Source organism: Scardinius erythrophthalmus (genome assembly GCF_964197995.2).
Source record: "Scardinius erythrophthalmus genome assembly, chromosome: 25".
NCBI lineage: Eukaryota > Metazoa > Chordata > Actinopteri > Cypriniformes > Leuciscidae > Scardinius > Scardinius erythrophthalmus.
This window is the reverse complement of record NC_138245.1, coordinates 6,720,979-6,741,494: the sequence shown is the minus strand read 5'-3', so window position 1 is coordinate 6,741,494 and position 20,516 is coordinate 6,720,979. Positions and strand designations below refer to the sequence as shown.

The 20,516-nt window shown below is 39.1% G+C and overlaps 1 protein-coding gene across 1 annotated transcript in view; it reads right to left on the bottom strand.

The window, feature by feature from the left end:
- ptprga (protein tyrosine phosphatase receptor type Ga) overlaps window positions 1-18,670 on the bottom strand; it is a 280,039-nt gene extending 261,369 nt beyond the window's left edge. Inside the window, exon 1 of the mRNA XM_081356988.1 lies at window positions 18,171-18,670. Coding sequence (XP_081213114.1) covers window positions 18,171-18,264 — 94 coding nt within the window. The 5' untranslated portion in view covers window positions 18,265-18,670. The remainder of the gene's footprint in view (window positions 1-18,170) is intronic.
- Window positions 18,671-20,516: the final 1,846 nt, after the last annotated feature.

Genomic DNA, 20,516 nt, shown 5'->3' with positions numbered 1-20,516 from the left:
TATGGGTTTAATTTAACAACAGGACACAAAGTCTTGCAGCTATTTCTCTGATCAGCTCATTTGCCATAGGAAATCTAAAGGCTTGTCAGTCATCATAGGAGCTGCTCTTGAGAAGATCACACGCTCTCACGGCACTCGTGGATTCACATGCATGAGTGTGCGTGTGTGAGCACGTGTCTGATGAATGCTAATTTAACAGATTACAACAGTGGTACGAGTGACTCGCGCGGTGATAAAGGAGGTGACCTACTATTAATGTTCTCCACCCATTCTATTTAATCCAATTGAATGTCTTTCTGCACGCTTCTTTGTTCGGGCTCAACCTGCCACTCAAATGATCATTGTATTCCCGTTCACTTTTTCACTCAACAGTGCCTTACGTAAATCTAGCATGGATGCAGCGGCTATTCAGCGTACCGACAAAGAGCTGTATTGTCTTATTGTGTGTCTCTCAAAGTTTAGCATTTAAAGGCAAATAAACAGATAAACCGATCTTGAAAGTGAGATAAACACCCAATTCCAACCAGCAAGACAGCACCTAAATGAACCTTCTTTTAGCTTCTCTTGGAAGGAAAACAACACACATTCTTTAAAGAGAGAGCCGTGTAATCAAAAATTAGGCCTAAAGGGGTTCATTACACAACCTGGTATGCATAAATACATGGGTTAGATGTCTGTGAAAGAACTTTTTTTGTGTGTATTATCGTTTTATATGTGTGTACTATGAAAGCCTGTTTGTGTCTCTGAAAAAGTCAAATAAATTGAAAATAAAAGTCACACTGCAAGATATAAAGCCATATAAAGCCTTCCTGCCAGAAATAGACACATTGTGAGGTTTAAGTCACAATTGCGAGGGGAAGAAAATTGGAAATTGTGAGATGTCAAGAAACAAAAAAATAAAAATAAAGTCTCAATGTAATTTTAAGTCAAATTGTAAAAAATAATGACTTTTTTGGGGGGAGGGGGTTGTGGGTTGTACATCTCTGAATGTAACATATGTTCCTTCTGATTCCTACTTTTAATATGTGTGATTCCATACTGCATATTTGAGCAATCTCATCCTTTCACTCAATCCCTCCCTTGCTCTTTACCCATCTCATCCATTAATTCAGAAAAAAACCTCATCGCATGGCGGTTCTTAAGCTCCACACCCGCACACAGGAAGTCCACTTCCCTTGCCAACGTACACAGTTGCAAAGCGCTTCTGCCTCTCTCCTCAGATCTAATGAGAGCTTTTTACAGCTGCCAATGGCCAAACATTTTTTATTTGTGCCAACAGGAAACACAAACTCAAGCAGACCAGATGATAAGGTAGCCCCATCCAAACTAAGCCAGTAAGCTGCATTTCATTTCAAATTGTGATCTATACCGTCTTATGCCCAACCTGAGGTAAATCCGCCCAGTGATACACCATTTAACTCCATCTCTCATTTCCTCCAGAGATCTATCTGAGATGAGCAGGCAATGTGGCTTAAGGACTCATATCTGCTCAACTTTCAGCGTCTTTCACTGGCCCCGCGAGCGCTTTGTGGTTGACCGTCCCGCTCGACGGCCGGCAGGAAGAGATAATGAAAATCAGAGATAAAGGCGATAAGACTGAAATGGCGGCAGTCGTTTTTGAACGGAGAGCTCAATCCAGCCCAAACAAGCAGATTAGGAATGACATTTGTCTGCTTGGATTGATAACTACATCTATGCCAGTGAGGCTTACAGAAAGGGGCCGGACAGATTATGTCAACATCCAAAGGCATATCATGTCGGTGGAGAAAAGGATCGACAGAGCATGTCTATCCAATAACCCATCCAAAACCAGAATAGAACGTGGAATTGAATTGAAGCGATAGCATTTCGAGAAATTCAGGTGAGTACCTGCATTTCACAGGTGTGTACAGGGGAGCGTGACTCATATCTCAGATTTGCTAAAAATAGACAGCCTATGCATTTACTCCGCGGGCACGCCAGCTCAGATGCTGTGACGGCGAATGGGATTTCATGTCACAACAACATATGTTGTACTGTAGCTAAAAGACACATGTAAATGTCCCTTTCATGCTGACCCCTAGTAGAAATACCGTAGCAGTACCAGTGATGCTCTCAGAGGATAATGCATTGGCTATAAATGATATTCATGTACAGTAGATTTTTTTTTTACAAATGCTATGGTACATGTCCAAAACACCAAGGTATCAGGATGAAATATGTCCAACACCGTTTCAGGGGAACTCGTGGTAATAATTTGTACGTGATTTGTACAATTGTAAGATACTAAGGTACAACAATTGAGTTGTAAGATATTGTACAAATTAGCTTGTATGAAAAGTTTTGACTATTTCCTAATTCCTTTTATCATGGTTTTGGGGTTTAAGCTCAGATTTAGGTTCTATTTTTTTTTCATATTTATGATTTTGACACTGCATACAAATTATTATGACTTCTTATGAGGTGATATGTCCAATAAATGTACTACTTCATAAAACTATTTGGCACCTTTTTGTAAATGAAAGATTTTTCAGTTTCAAAGTGGTCGTTGTGTAGCTGTCAATGGAGGGACAAAAATCTCAGATTTCATTAAAAATATCTTCATTTGTGTTCCGAAGATGAACGAAAGTCTTTGGAACGACATGAGGGTGAGTAAATGATGACAGAATTTTCCTTTAAGCACTTCTTTTTCACAAGGTATGTCAGAATATGTTGAAGCAAAGATAAAGTTTTCTCAGCTTTCACAAATCCATACGTTTTTCCTTTACATACTTGAAGCACTATTCCGATTAAAATCACCCCTGTTGGAAAATAGAAGCTGGTCCAAGTAGCATGTTCTGACTGGTGATGACCAACCAGTTATAAACCAGATAGCAACACAACAGTTCCACAACACAGATATCAGCTTAAGCTGGAAGTACCAGCAGGGAATGGATCCACAGCATTCTCAGACTCAGCGTAAACCATAGTCTTATGCTTTGCATCTATTGAAATATTTAAGGCTCCAAAAAAAACAAACGTATTGCTTGGAATTTTAAACTCAGAAAAAAAGGGTTGCTGATCTTGTGACAGCAGAACTGGGGTAAAAACGAAAGAAGTATGTAACATCAATACAAAATGACAACAAAAATAGTCCAAAAATGACAACACAACCCCTCTAGCACACTACAGGGGGAAACAACAACAACAACAACAGCAGCGGTACACTATTGAGCAACTCAACCTCTCCTTTAAAGCCCTACTGAGAGCTGCATGCAGTGATCGATGGAAAAACAACAAGAAGAAGAAATCTGGCAGGCCAATATAGCCAGATGATCCTGTATTTCTGATGACCTCAGGATGGACAGCGGCCAGCCCATGTGCCACTGCTAACACAGGCATGAACAGATGAGGTGACTTTTCCAACTCTTCATCCCGGTCACAGAAAACAATTCGATCCCAGGGGCCCAGCCTGAGTTTTCTCACTTTCATGAGAGCAGGGGTGAGAAATGAACAAAAGATTTATTTCAACACGTTAAGCTGACCCAAGCCTGTGAGTTCGGGATGAAATCACCGCATTTCCTTTTTATTCCTACTATAATCTACTTTTAGATGACACCACAACTTTTTGCCACATAGCGACAGCATTTTTTTTTTTTATATCAGTCATATTTTTTTATGTCCACTTCTAGTTAGTTCCAGGATGTGACGGCAATATGAGCGCAGAACACGATGATTGCATGCAATATTATTATAGTTATTATTAATCTATATTAATCTAAGATATACTAGGTCAACCGAAAAACTCAAGCAAAACAGAACATACATAGGACTATTATATTATACCAATTATAGCATAACAATTTGTAAAACATGGCCACGTGGTCAATGTAATTTTTTATTTGATTAGAGACCTACAATCAGTGCAGATTTTTTTTTTCAATTGTTTGCATTTTATTCGAAATCCAAAATTTTTGTTTAGTTACAGATTATGATTATATTCTGACTCCTCGATGTGTAGGAGTCCCATATGGATCTTATTACATTCTGTTCAGCAGGAAATAATAACAAGCAGCAGAATGTTAAAAACACGCTCACATGAAAAATAAATGTGCCGAGATGATTGGAGATGAAGGAAAAGTGCAAGCGCACACACTTGACAAAAATTCCCCCTCACCATATATAATTCCGTTCTCTGCACTCTGTATGTTTTCCCTGTTCCGTATTCCCAGGTAATAGGGTCAGAGAATCTCATTGCGGCTGGAGCTGCAGACTTCTATATTATCATTTGGCTGCCAGCACAGCCTCTGAGCACAAATGTAATGATATTTTGTAACCCACCATCTGCCACACGGGCCAAAACACTTCCTCTGCAATACAATACCCCTCTCGGAGCAAGGCCGCGAGAGCTACGCCACGCACCGTACACGGCCACGTATGACAGGCAATACTCCCACCACACGACACAGACAGCTGCCTTGATAAGGTCACATAATCTGACAAATAGCTAGCATAATGCTAGCTAAGCTAAACAAATATTCAATTAGTTTTGGTTTATGCTAACAATGTATCTGCACTTCCAGGCAAGAATTGTGAAATGTGCCCATGACTACACGAGAAGAGTGGAAGAGAAAGTGTGTAGACAGTGTGTGAAAGAATGCTTGAGGCAAGGACCAAGCCTGCATGACCACTAAATGCCCAAAATCGGGAGAACTGTCGCTATTGGTTTCCTTTAATTTCCGCTAATAGGCCCCGCAGTCATCCGCTAGCCGGAACTTTGGCCGCGTATAATGTTAATTAGATTTTCTTTTTGGACCGTTCGCAGAGCGCTTGTCAACATCCTGTCACATCCTCGAAAATTCTCATAGTGACACAGCCTAAAAGCCTTTTTTTTTTTTTTGGCTGGGCACCAAAGCACCGATAGGCACCAAGCATCTGGCAGATAAAATAATTTAATCTAAAACTAAAGAAGAAACAAAAGGGACGTTCAGTAAGAAATGTCCGACAGGAAAAAAACTCGTTATTCTGTTGGCCTGATCTAATCAGACAAATGTGAAAAATTCTCCTTGCTTTTTGCTAAAGGCTAGTTTTATTTAGCGATTAGTCATTCCCTGATCACATTCCAGAGCCTATCAATGATTAACAAAATGTTGACGCATAATGAGTGGATTTGCCTTGGGGTCAGAACTTTAAATAATTCAAACCATCAGGGTAAATACATAAACATTACTGATGCATTTATTCATAAAAAAATCCAGGAATAAATGTAAATCAAGTGGTCTCATCCTAAAAAGACAGCGGTGTTTTCTTTAAAAATTGATCTGCAGTCACTCACGAACATTCCTCAAGGAAATGAGAGCTGGTACATTGATTCTGCCCTAGACTCTGAATCAAACACGTTTTGGTGTCCAGAGGCGTTTGTTTTGAAAAAAACATATTTCAGCAACTTAAAATAATGTGCAGTCATAAATTCACGCCGTGAAGTATTCAGCCATTTAGATATGAAAAATCATTTTTTTAGTTAATATTTTGAGAATACATTTAATTTATGCATTTTTTTTATGGTAAATAAAAAAATGTATATTGGCATTATATTGGCTAGGGTTGTCAAAATAAGTTTAACAATTTCTGTAGCAAAGTTTTAACCATAGTCAAAACTTATATGCTGTTGAACACTGCTGTGTTTAAATAAAAAAAATTAAAAAAAAAAAAAAAGTTTATTTTAATATAAGTGTATACAAAACTATATACATTAGATTTACATTAATATCATTTCTTCCAATTAATTAGTCAATTTAAAAAACAAAAGTGTATTAATTCAGTGTAATATAAACACTATAAGCAACAATATAACTGTCATGGAACAGAAGATTGCAGACACAGGTAAGATCCAAACAGAGTTTACTGAGAGACACATGGGATGTGAACAGGTGAGTAACTGGAAAGCAGATCGATGTGGCGATACTGGCAGGGAAATGACTGTTCTTATCTGTTGCAGGTGGAGATGACAGGTGAGTGGAAGAGTCGACAGTTCGAGACAGGATTGCAAAGGCTAGTATCCACAGGTTAGGCATCAGGTAAGCATTCAGGGATGAACACCAAGACCAGACAACCCATGTGTGTTTGGCATTTATGGAGAAACTGATGAGGCTGATAGCAGACAGGTGTGGTGATTGTATAGCGTGCACAGTTTAGCCAGAGAGGATTATGGGAAATGTAGTGTGCTGAGGTGACTGGTCTAGTGCATGAGGATTGTGACAATAATAGAAATATTATCAAAATATGTTTTTATATAATAATATGTTTGCTGCTGCCAGATCTCGATCACGAAAGTCACATTGTATTTGATACAAAACTAAATACACTAAACCAAGTGGAAAAAAGTGATAACTGAAACCATTTTCATAGTAGTTCGTAAAGGAAATTTATTGTTAACGAAAACTTATAAATGTTAAAGATTGAAGATCTACTGTAAGTAAACCTATCTGAGGCTGTTAATCGAAGTCTATGCGTTTGTTAGTCATCAGTTTGCATTATTTCAACTTATTTTTCTTTATTATAGGCTACTTACATTGATTCTAATTATATTTTACTTATATTTTATTTTCTCATATTGATTATTTTATGCTTATTTTTAACTCAATAAAAAAACTCTTCTAGCATACATTTAAATTGACGCCTGCCGTAGTGTCTCTGATTTAGATGCGAGTCCTCAGCGGATGCCCCGTACCGTTTAAAGGTGAAGTCGTTTCTGTGACATTAGTATAACCCAGCGGAATTACAAAAATACCGTTTATTTTGGAACTTTCATGCCTCACTCAAATCAAAACTGCTTTTACAGGTGCTTGTTAAGGCATCAACAGGTAAATGTAGGCTACTTTTAATTAAACGTCAAATATATTAATTTATTATATATAAAACTTTAGCTGTGTTGCTATGTGTATCCCATGAGTAAGCAACTAAGCAGCTAACGCGAACACGAAACCCAACTAACGTATCTGCACCAGGTGCATTTTTGACATAAAGCGCACCCAGCATACCCGGTTAAAAAAGTCACTGCTCGCCACTGATAGATGATGCTTTCTAGATATTGCATCAGCCATTAAAAACACGGTCATTAAAAACCCAGTTGACTACCATAAAAAAGCCCATGCAAATGACAGTAATGATTGTTTAAGACCTCGATGGAACCTTGAGTCACTGATGGTGATTTAAGACGCTTGTTCCACGTGCCCTAAATGTTGGGGTGTGGGATATTTTAAAGCGAAATGTGTGTGTGTAGATGTGTGTTGAGGTGGTTATCATCTTCTTTATTCTCCTCTCCTATCCTGACTGTCTCCTCATCTTCTCTCTGTCACGCCTGGCCACTCTCCATTCCATTTCCGCAATGGCTCATCCATCGCCACCGCTGGTGAGTGGCGAGCGGAGCCCGGGGTGATTAACGCAAGAAAGATGGCAGGACTGGCAGCGTAAATCTAAAGAGGTTTCAGGAGGAACACCGCCGCTTGTCTCCACATGAGGAATGGAGAAGCGACTGGGCCAAAACCCTTCCTGGAAGTGTCCTATCCCGCCCTACTCGGGCGGAATACAGAGAAAGGAATTCGTGAAAAAGTACGGAAAATCCACAGCGCTCCCAGGGGCATGAGAGTAGAAGCCCATCTGTCGGACATCTGGTCGGAGGAGCTCTTGTGAAAAAGAAATGTGCTTCATTTTATTGAATGTGTACTTGAAGTGTACTTCAAATCTTAAAAGTATATATATTTTTTAAATTGTCCTTGCAGATATTATAATATTAATGAAATAGAAGGCCACTTAAGTGTACTTAAAGAAAGTCCACTAACATGAATACACTCTTAAAATGTGCACTTGCTTTTGTCAAAATGAAGGTACATTTTAAGTGCATTTTAAATCACAAAAGACTGAAGTACACAAAATTGAGTATTAAGTGTTGTCTGACATTCACATATAATTTTATCTGTAGTGTTAATATATTTTAAAGTACTAAATTGCACCATCATCATACAAATGTGCAATTTCAAATATATTTAAATACATTACATATTTATGACTACGTTTTAAAAGAATTAACATTAAAGTGTTAAAGTTTTAGTTTACCATAAGTGCTTCTCGGTACATTCAACAAACCATATTTTGAAAGACAACAGAAGTAATTATGAAATTACATACAGTATACTTAAGTCCTTCAAGTGGCAAAAAGTTCAGCTATGTAATTGCATTTAATACAAATTTAAACTATAATACATTTTCATTTAACATGCAATAAAATGTCCAAAAATATTACATATTACAAGTATATTCTTTTCAAGTATATATTATTTCTGTAATGAGTACTTAAAAAATCTGTTCAAACGTACTTTTCACAAGGGAGTGAAAGACCTTCAGTGTACCTGTCGGTACATTTTAGAACTGTAGTTACTGTATTGTTCAACCCCCAAACAATCACTTCATCTCCCACATATTGTTCCCATATGACTTTTTTCTTCTGTAGAACACAAAAGGAGAAATTCTAAAGACTGTTTTCCGTGGAATTACATTAAATTGAGGACTAAAGCGTTCATGCTTCAAAAAAAGAGGCAAAGCAATGCAGAGGCATCATAAAAGCAGTCCGTAAGTCTTGCACACTAAATTCCAAGTCTTCTGAAGTCACACAACAGCTTTGAGACAGACTGACACAAGTCAGAAGTCACATAGACTACTTTAATGATATTTTATGGTGCTTTTGTGTCCTTTGAAGCTTGAAAGCTTTGGTCCCTGTTCATTGTAACCACATGGAATAGAGCATGGAAAACAAAATGTCTCCTCTTGTGTTCCACTGAAGAAAAGTCTGGAAGGACACGAGAGAGTGTATGTGATGTGGAATATTCCCTAACATACAAACAACAATGTAGCTTCATTCGCTGAGACCCAGCACATGAGGTTACAAGAGGTCAAAGACAGCCAATCCAATCAGTAGTCACAGCGCTAACCCATCAGCACTAGTCAAGGTAGAGTGAACCATCAAAGACACAACCCAGCCAGAAAAGGCAATCACAGTTGTCAAGCGGCAAAGAAATGAAAAAGTAGCCTATTTCTACTTTTGGGTTTGATTTCATGCTTGTACGTTGCCACTCGGCTGCTGTTTGAGCTTAACGTCAGGCACATTTGCCGTTCTTTGCAATGCGGGTTGTTTTTAATATGGAAAGAAAGAAAAGTGGAAGACAGTCGCAACATTGCCTCTCAGTAGGACGTCAGATGATGACAATTCTCCTTTCTCATCTGAATTTGCATGTTCGTCAAAGCTTTCATTGTATGATCATGGTGATTACACTGCTAATTAGCATATTTAAAATAAAGCAGTAAGCCTTCAAAATCCTCTCCAAAGCCATAAACCATTTCCATTTCTTTATGTTTTCAGTTAGCAATTTATCAGATTAGCATAGTGCTAACTGAATACGAAAATACTTTTTGTTTTGTAGACTACATGCAACGTTTCTGACACTGGTGTTCATGGGAATGAATACTCAATGAATAAACTAACAAATATATTTCCATAAAATGTCTGATATTAAATTACCACTGATTTTACACAATGTTTACAATTTAAGAAGGTTAGTAGCCAAATCGATAATCTCACAATGGCGAAAAAACCTACTGGCCAATTAAATGGCTTGATACAGTATAATGTGTAGTCTAAAGCTAAACTGTAAACATATCAACTTTGAATGCTAGAATTTAACTGAAGAATTTTTAAATCAGCTGCTTTACAATGACTGCAAAAAAAAAAAAAAAAAAAAAAAATCCTATCCCTGTTCATTTCAGAGGTGTAACTTGTTTGCTTCATAAAAATAGAAAAAGGTTGTTAAAGGTGATTGCCATTTGTGCAATTTACATTTGCGACATTAGCACACCCACTAGTGTGAAGTTTGGGCGGGGCTATCTTCTAGGCTGTCCAATGACAGATGGGGGTCGTGTTCAGGACACTGGGAATTTAATGACACACTTCATAGATTTGTGATGCACAAAAAGCAACATTAGCATTATCATGCTAGCATCATAGCAAAGAAAATGCTCAGCAACTTCAGAGACCCATCGATTCGAAATCAGAGTAAGTACAGAAACCTAAAGGTCTGTGTGGCACACTAATGTCAGGATATTCCAAGAGAGTTACAGGAAGAGAAAGGTCATAAGGGAACATGCGTGTGTATAATGTACTCGTCTAATTCACTATATGCACACGGATTGACTGTTACGAGTCGAATAAATCAGAACGGACAGACACTAATCACAAGCCATTTTCCGAGCACACTCGATACAGGTCTGACTGATGAAAGCACAGATATCTGGAGTGGCAGAAAGACAGCGGGAGACTTGCAATTTGAAAAGAGAGGAGGGAGAGAGTAAAAAAAAAACCATTGTACTTTAAACAGCTTCCCTAGAAGTAAGACAAATTGGGCAGCGTGGTGCAGTCCGTAGGCTGCGTCTCGCCCGCTCTCTCTCTCTCTCTCTCTCTCTCGGTGGAAGAGGCTAGCGTCCTCCCAAGCATTAAAGTGGAAAAACCAACTACACTGCAAAAATTTAATGAGAAGACTCACAACTCCGGCCTAACACTGGCTCACTGACACAACGCTCCTTGGCATGTGGTTATTTTCCCCTTCTCGTCTTTTCTTTCCTCTTTTCACCACGGAGGCAGAGGAAATATCAAGGGGCTGTAACCGGCCTGGCCCTCTCAGTCGTGGTCTAATGCAACACTAATGCATTGTGTCTGTGAAAATGGCCATTGTGAATACGTGACCATGCTTCCCAGAAACGCCAGGGCATTACCTCATTTATATGTCCACTGAGAGGCCGCACGCGTCCACGCACAAACAAATTATTTGCTGCCGCAATTTCCGAGGCTCTTGTGATATATAGAGGGTGTCTAATAGTTTGCCTCACTCCTTTTCTGCTGTTTTTGTTCCTCTTTTTCAAAGGGGGAGAAATAGTGTGGGGAGAATTAGAAGTACCAAATGGAATGAACTGGCCTACAAAACCATTAGGCTACAATTCTCTGACTGACAAACACCCATAACATGGACAACATCACCCTAAAGGCTGTATCATTACACGCCAGGCCTGAACTGCAGCCCACAACCTCCATATTAAGGTTATTTCTCTATTGCGAGCAGGCCTGTCCATGACAGCCAGCCCATCAAGGGCTCTGGGCAGAGATTGGCCTTTTACACTGATCCACACCGGATTACGCAGCCTAAATCCCAGCCATTACCTTTCAAGAACGAACCAAAAAACTGATATCAGATTTCCAGGAGAGAGTTCTTCTTACGGGCCACTTGGGATAAGGTAAAGAATTGGATTTCACCAAAGTGAAGCTAAAGGGATAGTTCATCCAAAAAAATTAAATTTGGTCTTCATGTACTCCCCGTCCAAACATGGAAATTGTGAATAATGTCTATACAATGAAAGTAAATGACATCGACTGTCATTGTATAGAAAGAAGAAGAAAAAGTTTGTTATGTTCAACAGACAGTCATACAAATTTGGAACAACATGAGGATGGGTAATTGATGACAGCATTTTCATTTCGATGCTTGTGTCATTGGCGATCATTTTATTGGGCAACACATTTTGATGGTCCACTTTAGACATTCTACTAATTAAAAGTAACTTTGCAACTACATATCAACCAACTTTCATTAGAGTATTAGTAGAATGTCTGTAATGCTCACCAACAGACATTCTACTGACTGTAACCTTGCAAGAATGTCAACTTATTCTACTGACCCGAACCCTAACCTAACAGTCTACTAACACAGGCTACTAATACTCTAATGAGGGTAAGTTGACATGTAGTTGAAAAGTTATAGTTTTAAAGTGGACCATCAAAATAAAGTGTACCTTTTATTATCTTGACATATTTCATTTCAAGTTATATTGAAAAGAAAAAAAAAAAGGCTTCATAGCTTCCTTCAAGAACAGTTGAAAGGAAAAAAATAATTTAAGGAGTATTGTGTGGGCCGGTGATACAGTGATAAATTAAGTCTATCACTTAGCACTAGCGCTTAGCATGCCACGAAAGCCTTGATCAATCAGCTTGACAAACTGCAGAATTAATGCTGTGTATAATCAACAGTAAAAGGCTAAGTCCGCATTGCGTAAACTAGCATTTTAAACTAGAAACATAAATAACAGAACTCACGCAAAATACTCCCCCTAGTGGCCAATGCAGGAAAGTCTGAGTGAAAACGAATGTTAAGGTGTTGCATTTCGGTTGCACTATAAGATCTGTTTGGCTGTTCATATTGCAGCGCCCGCTGCGGCTCATCAAATTGTAATTAATTTCTCTCTCATTAATCCATCCATCACTTGGTCAATACAAAGAAACATAAACATGCCCCATTGTTTGGTTTCAGACAGATTCATTTAACATCATCTTTGACGACATCCTTGTTGGTCTTTACACATGATCACGTGTTTCAGCCTGGTTGAGAGGAAGAACTGGCATTTAAATTGGAGAGGGCCAGCAGCCGTTATACGTTATTAATGGATAGACTTTTACGTTTGTTGCTCCATACTCTGCTAATTATGACCTTAGAGAGGGGGACGGGGGGAAGCAGGAGAATAAGGCGCTGGAGGGGGCTGGGTTATGTGGAAGGAGAATTAGCGCTTAAGTCTCCCAGTGGCTCAAAGGTTTCTTTCGTCTCCTGGCAAACTCTTTCAACCCCTGTTACCGTGCCAAATGAAAATCTTTTTCAGAACCTCCAGTCTGGGAGAGAGTCAGAACTAGAGAAAGAGAGAGAAATAAAAGAGTGGCAAAAGCAAACATGAAGAAAATCTGAGAGAAAGTGAAGCCAAAGTACACGGATTTGGTCTCCTGCCTACAACTACTACAACTTTCAATGAGGCAAATCATGATTACTATACCAAATTTGTATCAGGCTAACGTTTCAAAAAATGGTGCACAACATGAGCAGAGAGTTGGTGCTGTGTATGGCGATGATGTCGCAAACAATCGGTGCTGCAGATTTCGGGCTTTCCAAAGACCATTGTAAAACCCAACAAGTTAACTCAACTCAAACCGATTGAGGAAACTGATTGCGGCTAACCATTTAAGTTTAAAATAAATACATATGAGTATTGTGAACTTATATATAGATGACTCAATATATATAAGTTCACAATACTCATATGTATTTATTTTTAAACTTAAATGGTTTGCCGCAATCAGTTTCCTCAATCGGTTTGAGTTGAGTTAACTTGTTGGGTTTTTCAGTGAAGAAGGCAAAACTTAAGTGCAGTTTGACATGGTGTAACCAGTCCTACTCAACCCACTCCGAACGTGATTCGAATGTGTGCGGCGGGCACGCTAACAAGAACGCTAAAGAACACAGTAAAGCAATAAACTAATAAAGTTTGTTTATTTCACTGTTAAAGTTGTCACTGACAGAGGTTCTGAAACGTATTTTAAACATAGGTAAAAATGTCTCGCAGAAAGATCAGAATGTTGAATGCACCGTGTATGTGCACAAGTATAACACTTTTTTTTTGTCTCCATAGCAATGACATTATCTGATAAAATAGCATTATATGACTTAAATTATTTTCATGCTGGGTTTGTTATCTGCAGTTTTCTGCCTGTAAGACAGGATCTACCAGCATGCTTCATGAATGTCCACTTCATTTAGTGGTTGGCACACACTGTGAGCTGTGGTTGCCAGTGGAGATGAGGAGAAAATGTACCAGCACGAGCAAGGACACACACACGCTCTCTCTCACACACACAAACACGTCTGCCTTCACCAAGACTATTGAGGAAAAATGGAGATGAGTCCTTCACTGAAGTGCACTATACTCCTTGAGAACCATTCATGACATCTAACACAACAAAAAGGAGGGAGAGAAAAAAACAGTGTGAGTTAATGTAAAAAAAAGCTTTTTAGAATAGCAGTGTCTGTTAAGCGCAAGTAGAAAGGAGAAGCAATTAAACTGGCTTAAACACTTAAACTAAACACTTTATAAGAGTAATACAAAAAAAAAAAAAAAACACACACACACATTAAATGCAAGAAGTCAGGAATAAACACTTACTGTACAAACCAAACCATCCACAACCAAAATGTCATTTAAATGTCAATAAATTCTAATGTATTGCCGTGATGCAAAGCTAAATTTTCAGCAGGCATTTCACCAGTCTTTAGCGTCACATGATCCTTCAGAAATCATTCAGATATGCTGATTTAAGACATTTCTTAATATTATCATCAATGTTGAAACCAGTTGTGCTGTTTAATATGTTTTTATACTTTTTTTTTCAGGATTCTGTGATACTAGAAATTTCAAAAGAATAGTATTTGTGTGAAAAAGAAATCTTTTGAAACATTATAAATGACTTCACTGTAACTTTTAATCTTTTTATAGCATCCTTGCTGAATAAAAGTGTTCATTTGAACATAAATAAAAAGATAAATAAACAAAGAGACTGTTTTTATGCAAAACAAATAATTGAATTAATTAAAAGAAAAACGATCAATTGAAATAAACATTACTATTAAAAGAATTTCCATGTTTTAAATTGGAAATATGTTTAGTGTGAGGCTTAGGTTTGAAAAAAAATTAAACACAGAGAAAGTTCAGGAAGCGTCCGAGTTAAGAGTTCTTATTCCCTTCCATGTTGCTGGTTCCAACCACAACCTGTGCCTTAGGTACAGATGCAGTGCACATTCAGCACACACGCTAACAAACGCTGGGACAACGACCCTACGGCAGCCTGACATCACCCCACACGTTAAACCGTCCGCACGGCCCTATCTTTTAATCAATCTATTAGGGGAGCCGGGCGACGATGACAGGCTCCGTGACTGATAAAGTGACCTGGAGAACATTACAGCAGCTTTGGTCACCCAGCCGGACAGATAACGGCCCGAGCGGAGAGAGATGATGATGATGATGATAATGTTGTTACAGGGGGCCGCTGGAGCATCCAGTCCGGCCCAGCCATCTCACTCCCGAGACTCTACCCCCATCTTAAGTGCCCGTCATTTCCAAACGGACATTTAGCAAATTATCTTTTTCTATTAGACAGAGAAATGGCTCCCCGCTCACATAAAAGGAAATCAGAAAGGCAGGAAGTCTGATACCTCTTAAGAGATTTGAATTATCATTGTGCTCTCCAGTGCGTGGCATGCTATTCGTCACGCGACAGAAATAACCGTCTAGAAATCCTCTCCTCACTTTCGCCGGCGGTTTCTACATCTTTTGGGTGAATCCTTTGAATCGTTCCCCGCTGTAGATAGGAGGTCGGAAAAGAATAGCCAAAAAACAAAACAAAGATCAATTCTATTGCTTCCCTTTGATTTATACGGCGCAGACTCAGGAATGACAAGTCAAACGATTTTTGCTTGCTAGTTTCCTAGTTGAGCTTTATAGCTTTAAATTATTCGGTGGAAACCGCGCTAGGGTTTTCTCTTCCGTGATAGTCATCCATCGGCTCCAACGGCTAGATCAACCGTCTGTAAAGAGATGAGCGTTGCCCGGGGCCAACAGACGCCCCGTTGAGAAATCCTCTCGCTTCCGCTCTGCTCCGTCAGCAAACTGGCCATTACTGGAGACTCAAGTGTGCAGACACTTGTTTCCCACTGGCATGACAGAAATAAATAAAGTTGCAGCGTTCCCCTTTTTCTAGCACGTCGCTGTATGTCACTGTGGCAGCGGCGGCAGATACAGAGCTCGCTTGTCTTTCCGCAGCACTGGTTCAGCTAAAAACAGGTCTATCAGACACAGACATGAACAAATGTCACTGAGGTTAAAAGACCCATGTCTAGAAAAAGCAGAGAGGGCAGGGAGGAATGACGGCAAACAAACGGAACGCATTAAAGTGGTCTTTTCTTCTACGGTAACTTCATTTCTACCCCCCTTCCGACTCGAGAATTGGAAGTGTGCACCTTTCTCTCGGGTGAAATCAACTCTGATAGACGGAGACAGTAAGATAGACAGAAACACATACTGCGACAGACACACGAGAGAGAGAGAGGCGCAAACAGAAAAACAGACGGAAAAGATTGCCAATAATGTCCACAACCTTGAGTCAGGCATTCGCCCTTTGGTGACAATGTGTTATTCATGGAGCGTTCATCACGGGCCTGATGAAATCTCTCGGCTCTTTGAGATGCAGAAACTTAGACAATTTATCTCACTGTCAGCGCTCAAGTGCTCACCCTTACGTCCACTGAGTCCCTGAGCGCCCGGCTCTTGTAGTTTTGGATCACACAGAATGTGCGATGAAAACTATAGCGAAAGAAAAGCCAAGAAAAACTGATACCGTATCTGAAGTGCAGTGTCCAGAGAAACCGTAAAAGCTTGCCGTTAATATTAGTTTATTCCTGCGACAGTGATTGACTACCAACAAAGTAACATTTGATTATGTATGTAAAGCGATGGCCATTTGATAACACAAAACCATCAAGCTCCCCAGAAGTAGGTCAGCTATTGTGGAAATTTACGTTTTGAGATGTATTAGCATTTTATGAACCAAAATATCAGATTAGATGGAAAGATGAGAGAGAAACACAATGCGTTCTGTCTTTTAATGAGATTTCTGAACACATGGTTTGCACGCAAGAATACACAAAAATGCAACACACAGCGCAGATGCAATCAGCAAACCACGTTATCTTTCATTCGTATGGAGCTGTAAAGCTCTAAAGATTTCGGCTTTCTCGTCACTTGTTTCACATGTGTTTGCCTGGGTAGAGTTAGGTAAAGGAGCACAGACAGTCCTTGCACTTGGTCTGCTTCCATAAGGTTTCATTCTAAGACCTGAGAATGTCTACTCTCTAGAATTATACATTAGACTTGACGCCTCCAGCGTTACATAAAAACTCATGCAAATATGCAGAGCTTATCAGTCTCCTCCTGGTTACAGATGACTGGTGAATGTCAGACTGGCTGCTGCCTATCATCACAGCAAACCTGAAGAGCCTGAGAGATCATCTTAAACAAGATGCCATCAAATATATATTTATATATGTATTTAAACCCGGACGAGCCCCCGGAAATCATATTCTCATGACGTTTTCCAAGACGCACTGTTAGTTACTGTGGGAATTCATATTGAATGCTTCATCCCTACTTGCCTGATGATTCAGATCATCACATTTGATGTATCAATAAATAGCAACAACAAATAAATAATAACCTTTTTTTTCTAAACTGATCCCAAAATTATGCTGCTTAGCATTATTGAGCGGCATCAGAACAACCAATAATGATACCTGTTTTTGACACAATAATAGTTTAAAAATCATCAAAGAAACAATGTACATTATGAAAATGAATAACAAAATATTACAATTTATCATTTTTTAGGCTATTTATTATATATTCATATATAATAATAAATAGTATGAAACCTGCTTCATGATCAGAAATGTGTTTGCATTTTTGTTTTGGACAATATTTAACTTAAGTTTAAAATGCTATGCGTTGCTAAATTGGAAAAGTTGGGATTAATTATGCAAACAATAAATTAAAAAGTAAGTATTTTGTCTGAAAACAATGTAGTTTTTTGCTGAACACTTTGTAGCTGGTTGTTATTCTTAAGAGACCCATTTAATTAGACCCGATTTAAAAAGAAAAAACAATAACTGATAAAGTAGAAAAGTGTGAATATCTATAAAACATATTGGTCAAACCAATAATCGGTCTATTTGTAATATAATATGCACATAAAAAATGCTCTTTTTTTCAAGAGAATGTGCGTAAATCACGTTAAAAGTCGTCAAGGAATGAAATGCTGCTAAGTATGCTTAAACTAAAGATGGCTCAAGTGTGCATTATAATTCAAACTGCTTAAATCAAGTATGTAATAATACCTGCTGAAAGACATCGGCTAATGTCTTTTCCTAGAACGGATTTGAGTGTAATGTTTAGAGATAACGGGTCCGCGCGCTTATAAATAACAGTAACGGATCATTTGTGGATATTGAAATATCAATAGACGTCATTATGTGCGTTACAATGCCGTGTTAGATCGTCCCAATTCCGTGACTTAGGCTACAGCAGACAAAAAAAAATCACAAATACTAAAGCCTCGCGTTCGTTTGGTTTTGTGCGTTTTTCTTTCTCCCTCAACCTTACGCAGCCAATGTATTGGTCTTACTCGTATAATAATAAATGGAGCGATTTGAAAACAATTCTCATCCACCTCGAATCCAACTTACCGGGATGAGAATGTGCCCACCGGAGCAGGAGCGAGGAGAAAAGCAGAGGCGGGATCCACCAGCAGCAGCAGCGCGGTCGCAGTAGCCTCCGCATGTCACACTGTATACATGGAGATCTGGAATAAGGCAACTGTTGACAGAGTTATCCTCCTGCTGAACGACAAAACTCCCACAAACAAGCGATGCGAACGCACTGGACACGGTTCAATGTATTTCGGCCGCCTCCTTTTAGTGAGTCCCTTTGGAGAGATTTTTCTTTTGAAGTTCGACCAAGCCAAAGGAAACAGTTTTTCTTTTCTTTTCTTTTCTCTTTCTCTCGTTCAGATGGCTGAGCTTGTAGTCCAGAAGAGAAACATGACAAGGGGACTGTGGATTAAGAGAGAGAGATGTTAGAGGAGCGGTAGTCCATGCATCACGCTGAAAACACAGAGAAAAGAGTTGGAGCGGCTCTGGAAGCTTTCCATTCCGCCATCCAGGAAGTAGCGCATGAGCTGAAGTCTGGCAGAGACTTTAAAACAGGCTTGGAAGAGAGAGAGAGAGAGAGAGAGAGAGAGAGAGAGAGAGAGAGAGAGAGAGAGAGAGAGAGAGAGAGAGAGAGAGATCCGCCGGATCCTAGCGCCGAGCCCGTAACGGACGCGCTGTCAGACTGTGTGTGATGGACGCACAAAGGCGCTCTCCTTCTCTCTCTCCTTTATCAGGGATAAAACCAAACACTCCAGATAACATCAGTAATAAAATGACTGCATGCAAGCTCTGCATCTGGAATTATCAGCAGAATCTTCTACATGGAGAAAGGTGGATGGTTGTATGATTCAAAATGCATGATATTTCACAACTATGAAGTAGTAATAGACGTGGGAACATATTTAAAAATTAGAATCACCATAGAAAAATTCCACGACTTTCATGCGCGCACACACACACACACACACACACACACACACACACACACACACACACACACACACACACACACACACACACACTCGGTTTCGCTATATTTGTGGGGACTCTGCATAATTATTTTATACTGTACAAACTTCTATCTCCCCACACTAACCCTAAACCTAGAAAACGTTCTGCATTTATACCTTTTCAAATAACCATCATTTATTATGTTTATTACATGATCCATTCCCCGCAATGTAGGCGATCTCAGGTTTTAATATCCTTGTGGGGACATTTGGTCCTCACATTGTAGGTTAAACAAAAGATAAATGAATCAGTAATACTGATAGAGGAGGACATGCCATTAAAAGGCTTCTTTTTAAACTGAAGTGTGCTGTCCGTGTAGAACAGAATAGATTTTTATTGGCAAGGAAAGATTGCTCCTCTGAAGAACTCGACTTGGCAGTTCTTGACATTGGACAGGCATTATATAAGAACAATAAGAAAGAAGCTCTCAGCAGCCCGCGACTCCTTAATTACAACTATATAGATGAGACATTCACTTTGATCATACTCTTTAGATATTCTGTATAAGCACATGGTAAAAATATTATTTTATTAAAAAAATATATATTACTGTCTAAACAAAGAGTGAAATAACATAACCAGAAGCAAGGTCTTGTACCACTCAGCTGAACAATCAATAAAATAATCAATAAATAATATAAAATAAAATAAAAATGACTGGAACAGAGGATTAATGTCCTATTGAAGTCCCTCTGCTATGCTATTTTATAAGTTCCTCTTTTGATTTTAGACATCTCCTACAACAGGTTTACATGCATCCGAGTTAAAAAATAAAAAAATAAATTAAAAAAAAACTCTTGAACTTTCTCATAATATACTGTACATTGCAGCATTTCTCAAAGAGTCTGAAAGCAGTTCATTCGAAGATTCAGTCACTCTCAACCCCCTGTGAGCCTACTCTGCTCTGATTGGTCAGATGGTTCAGTCTGTTGTGACTGGTCTACTCTGCTCTGATTGGTCAGATGGCTCAGTCTGTTGTGATTGGTCTACTCTGCTCTGATTGGTCAGATGGCTCTGTCTGTTGTGACTGGTCTACTCTGCTCTGATTGGTCAGATGGTTCAGTCTATTGTGACTGGTCTACTCTGCTCTGATTGGTCAGACGGCTCAGTCTGTTGTGACTGGTCTACTCTGCTCTGATTGGTCAGACTGCTCAGTCTGTTGTGACTGGTCTACTCTGCTCTGATTGGTCAGATGGCTCTGTCTATTGTGACTTGTCTACTCTGCTCTGATTGGTCAGATTATTCAGTCAATTGTGACTGGTCTACTCTGCTCTGATTGGTCAGACGGCTCAGTCTGTTGTGACTGGTCTACTCTGCTCTGTTTGGTCAGACGGCTCAGTCTGTTGTGATTGGTCTACTCTGCTCTGATTG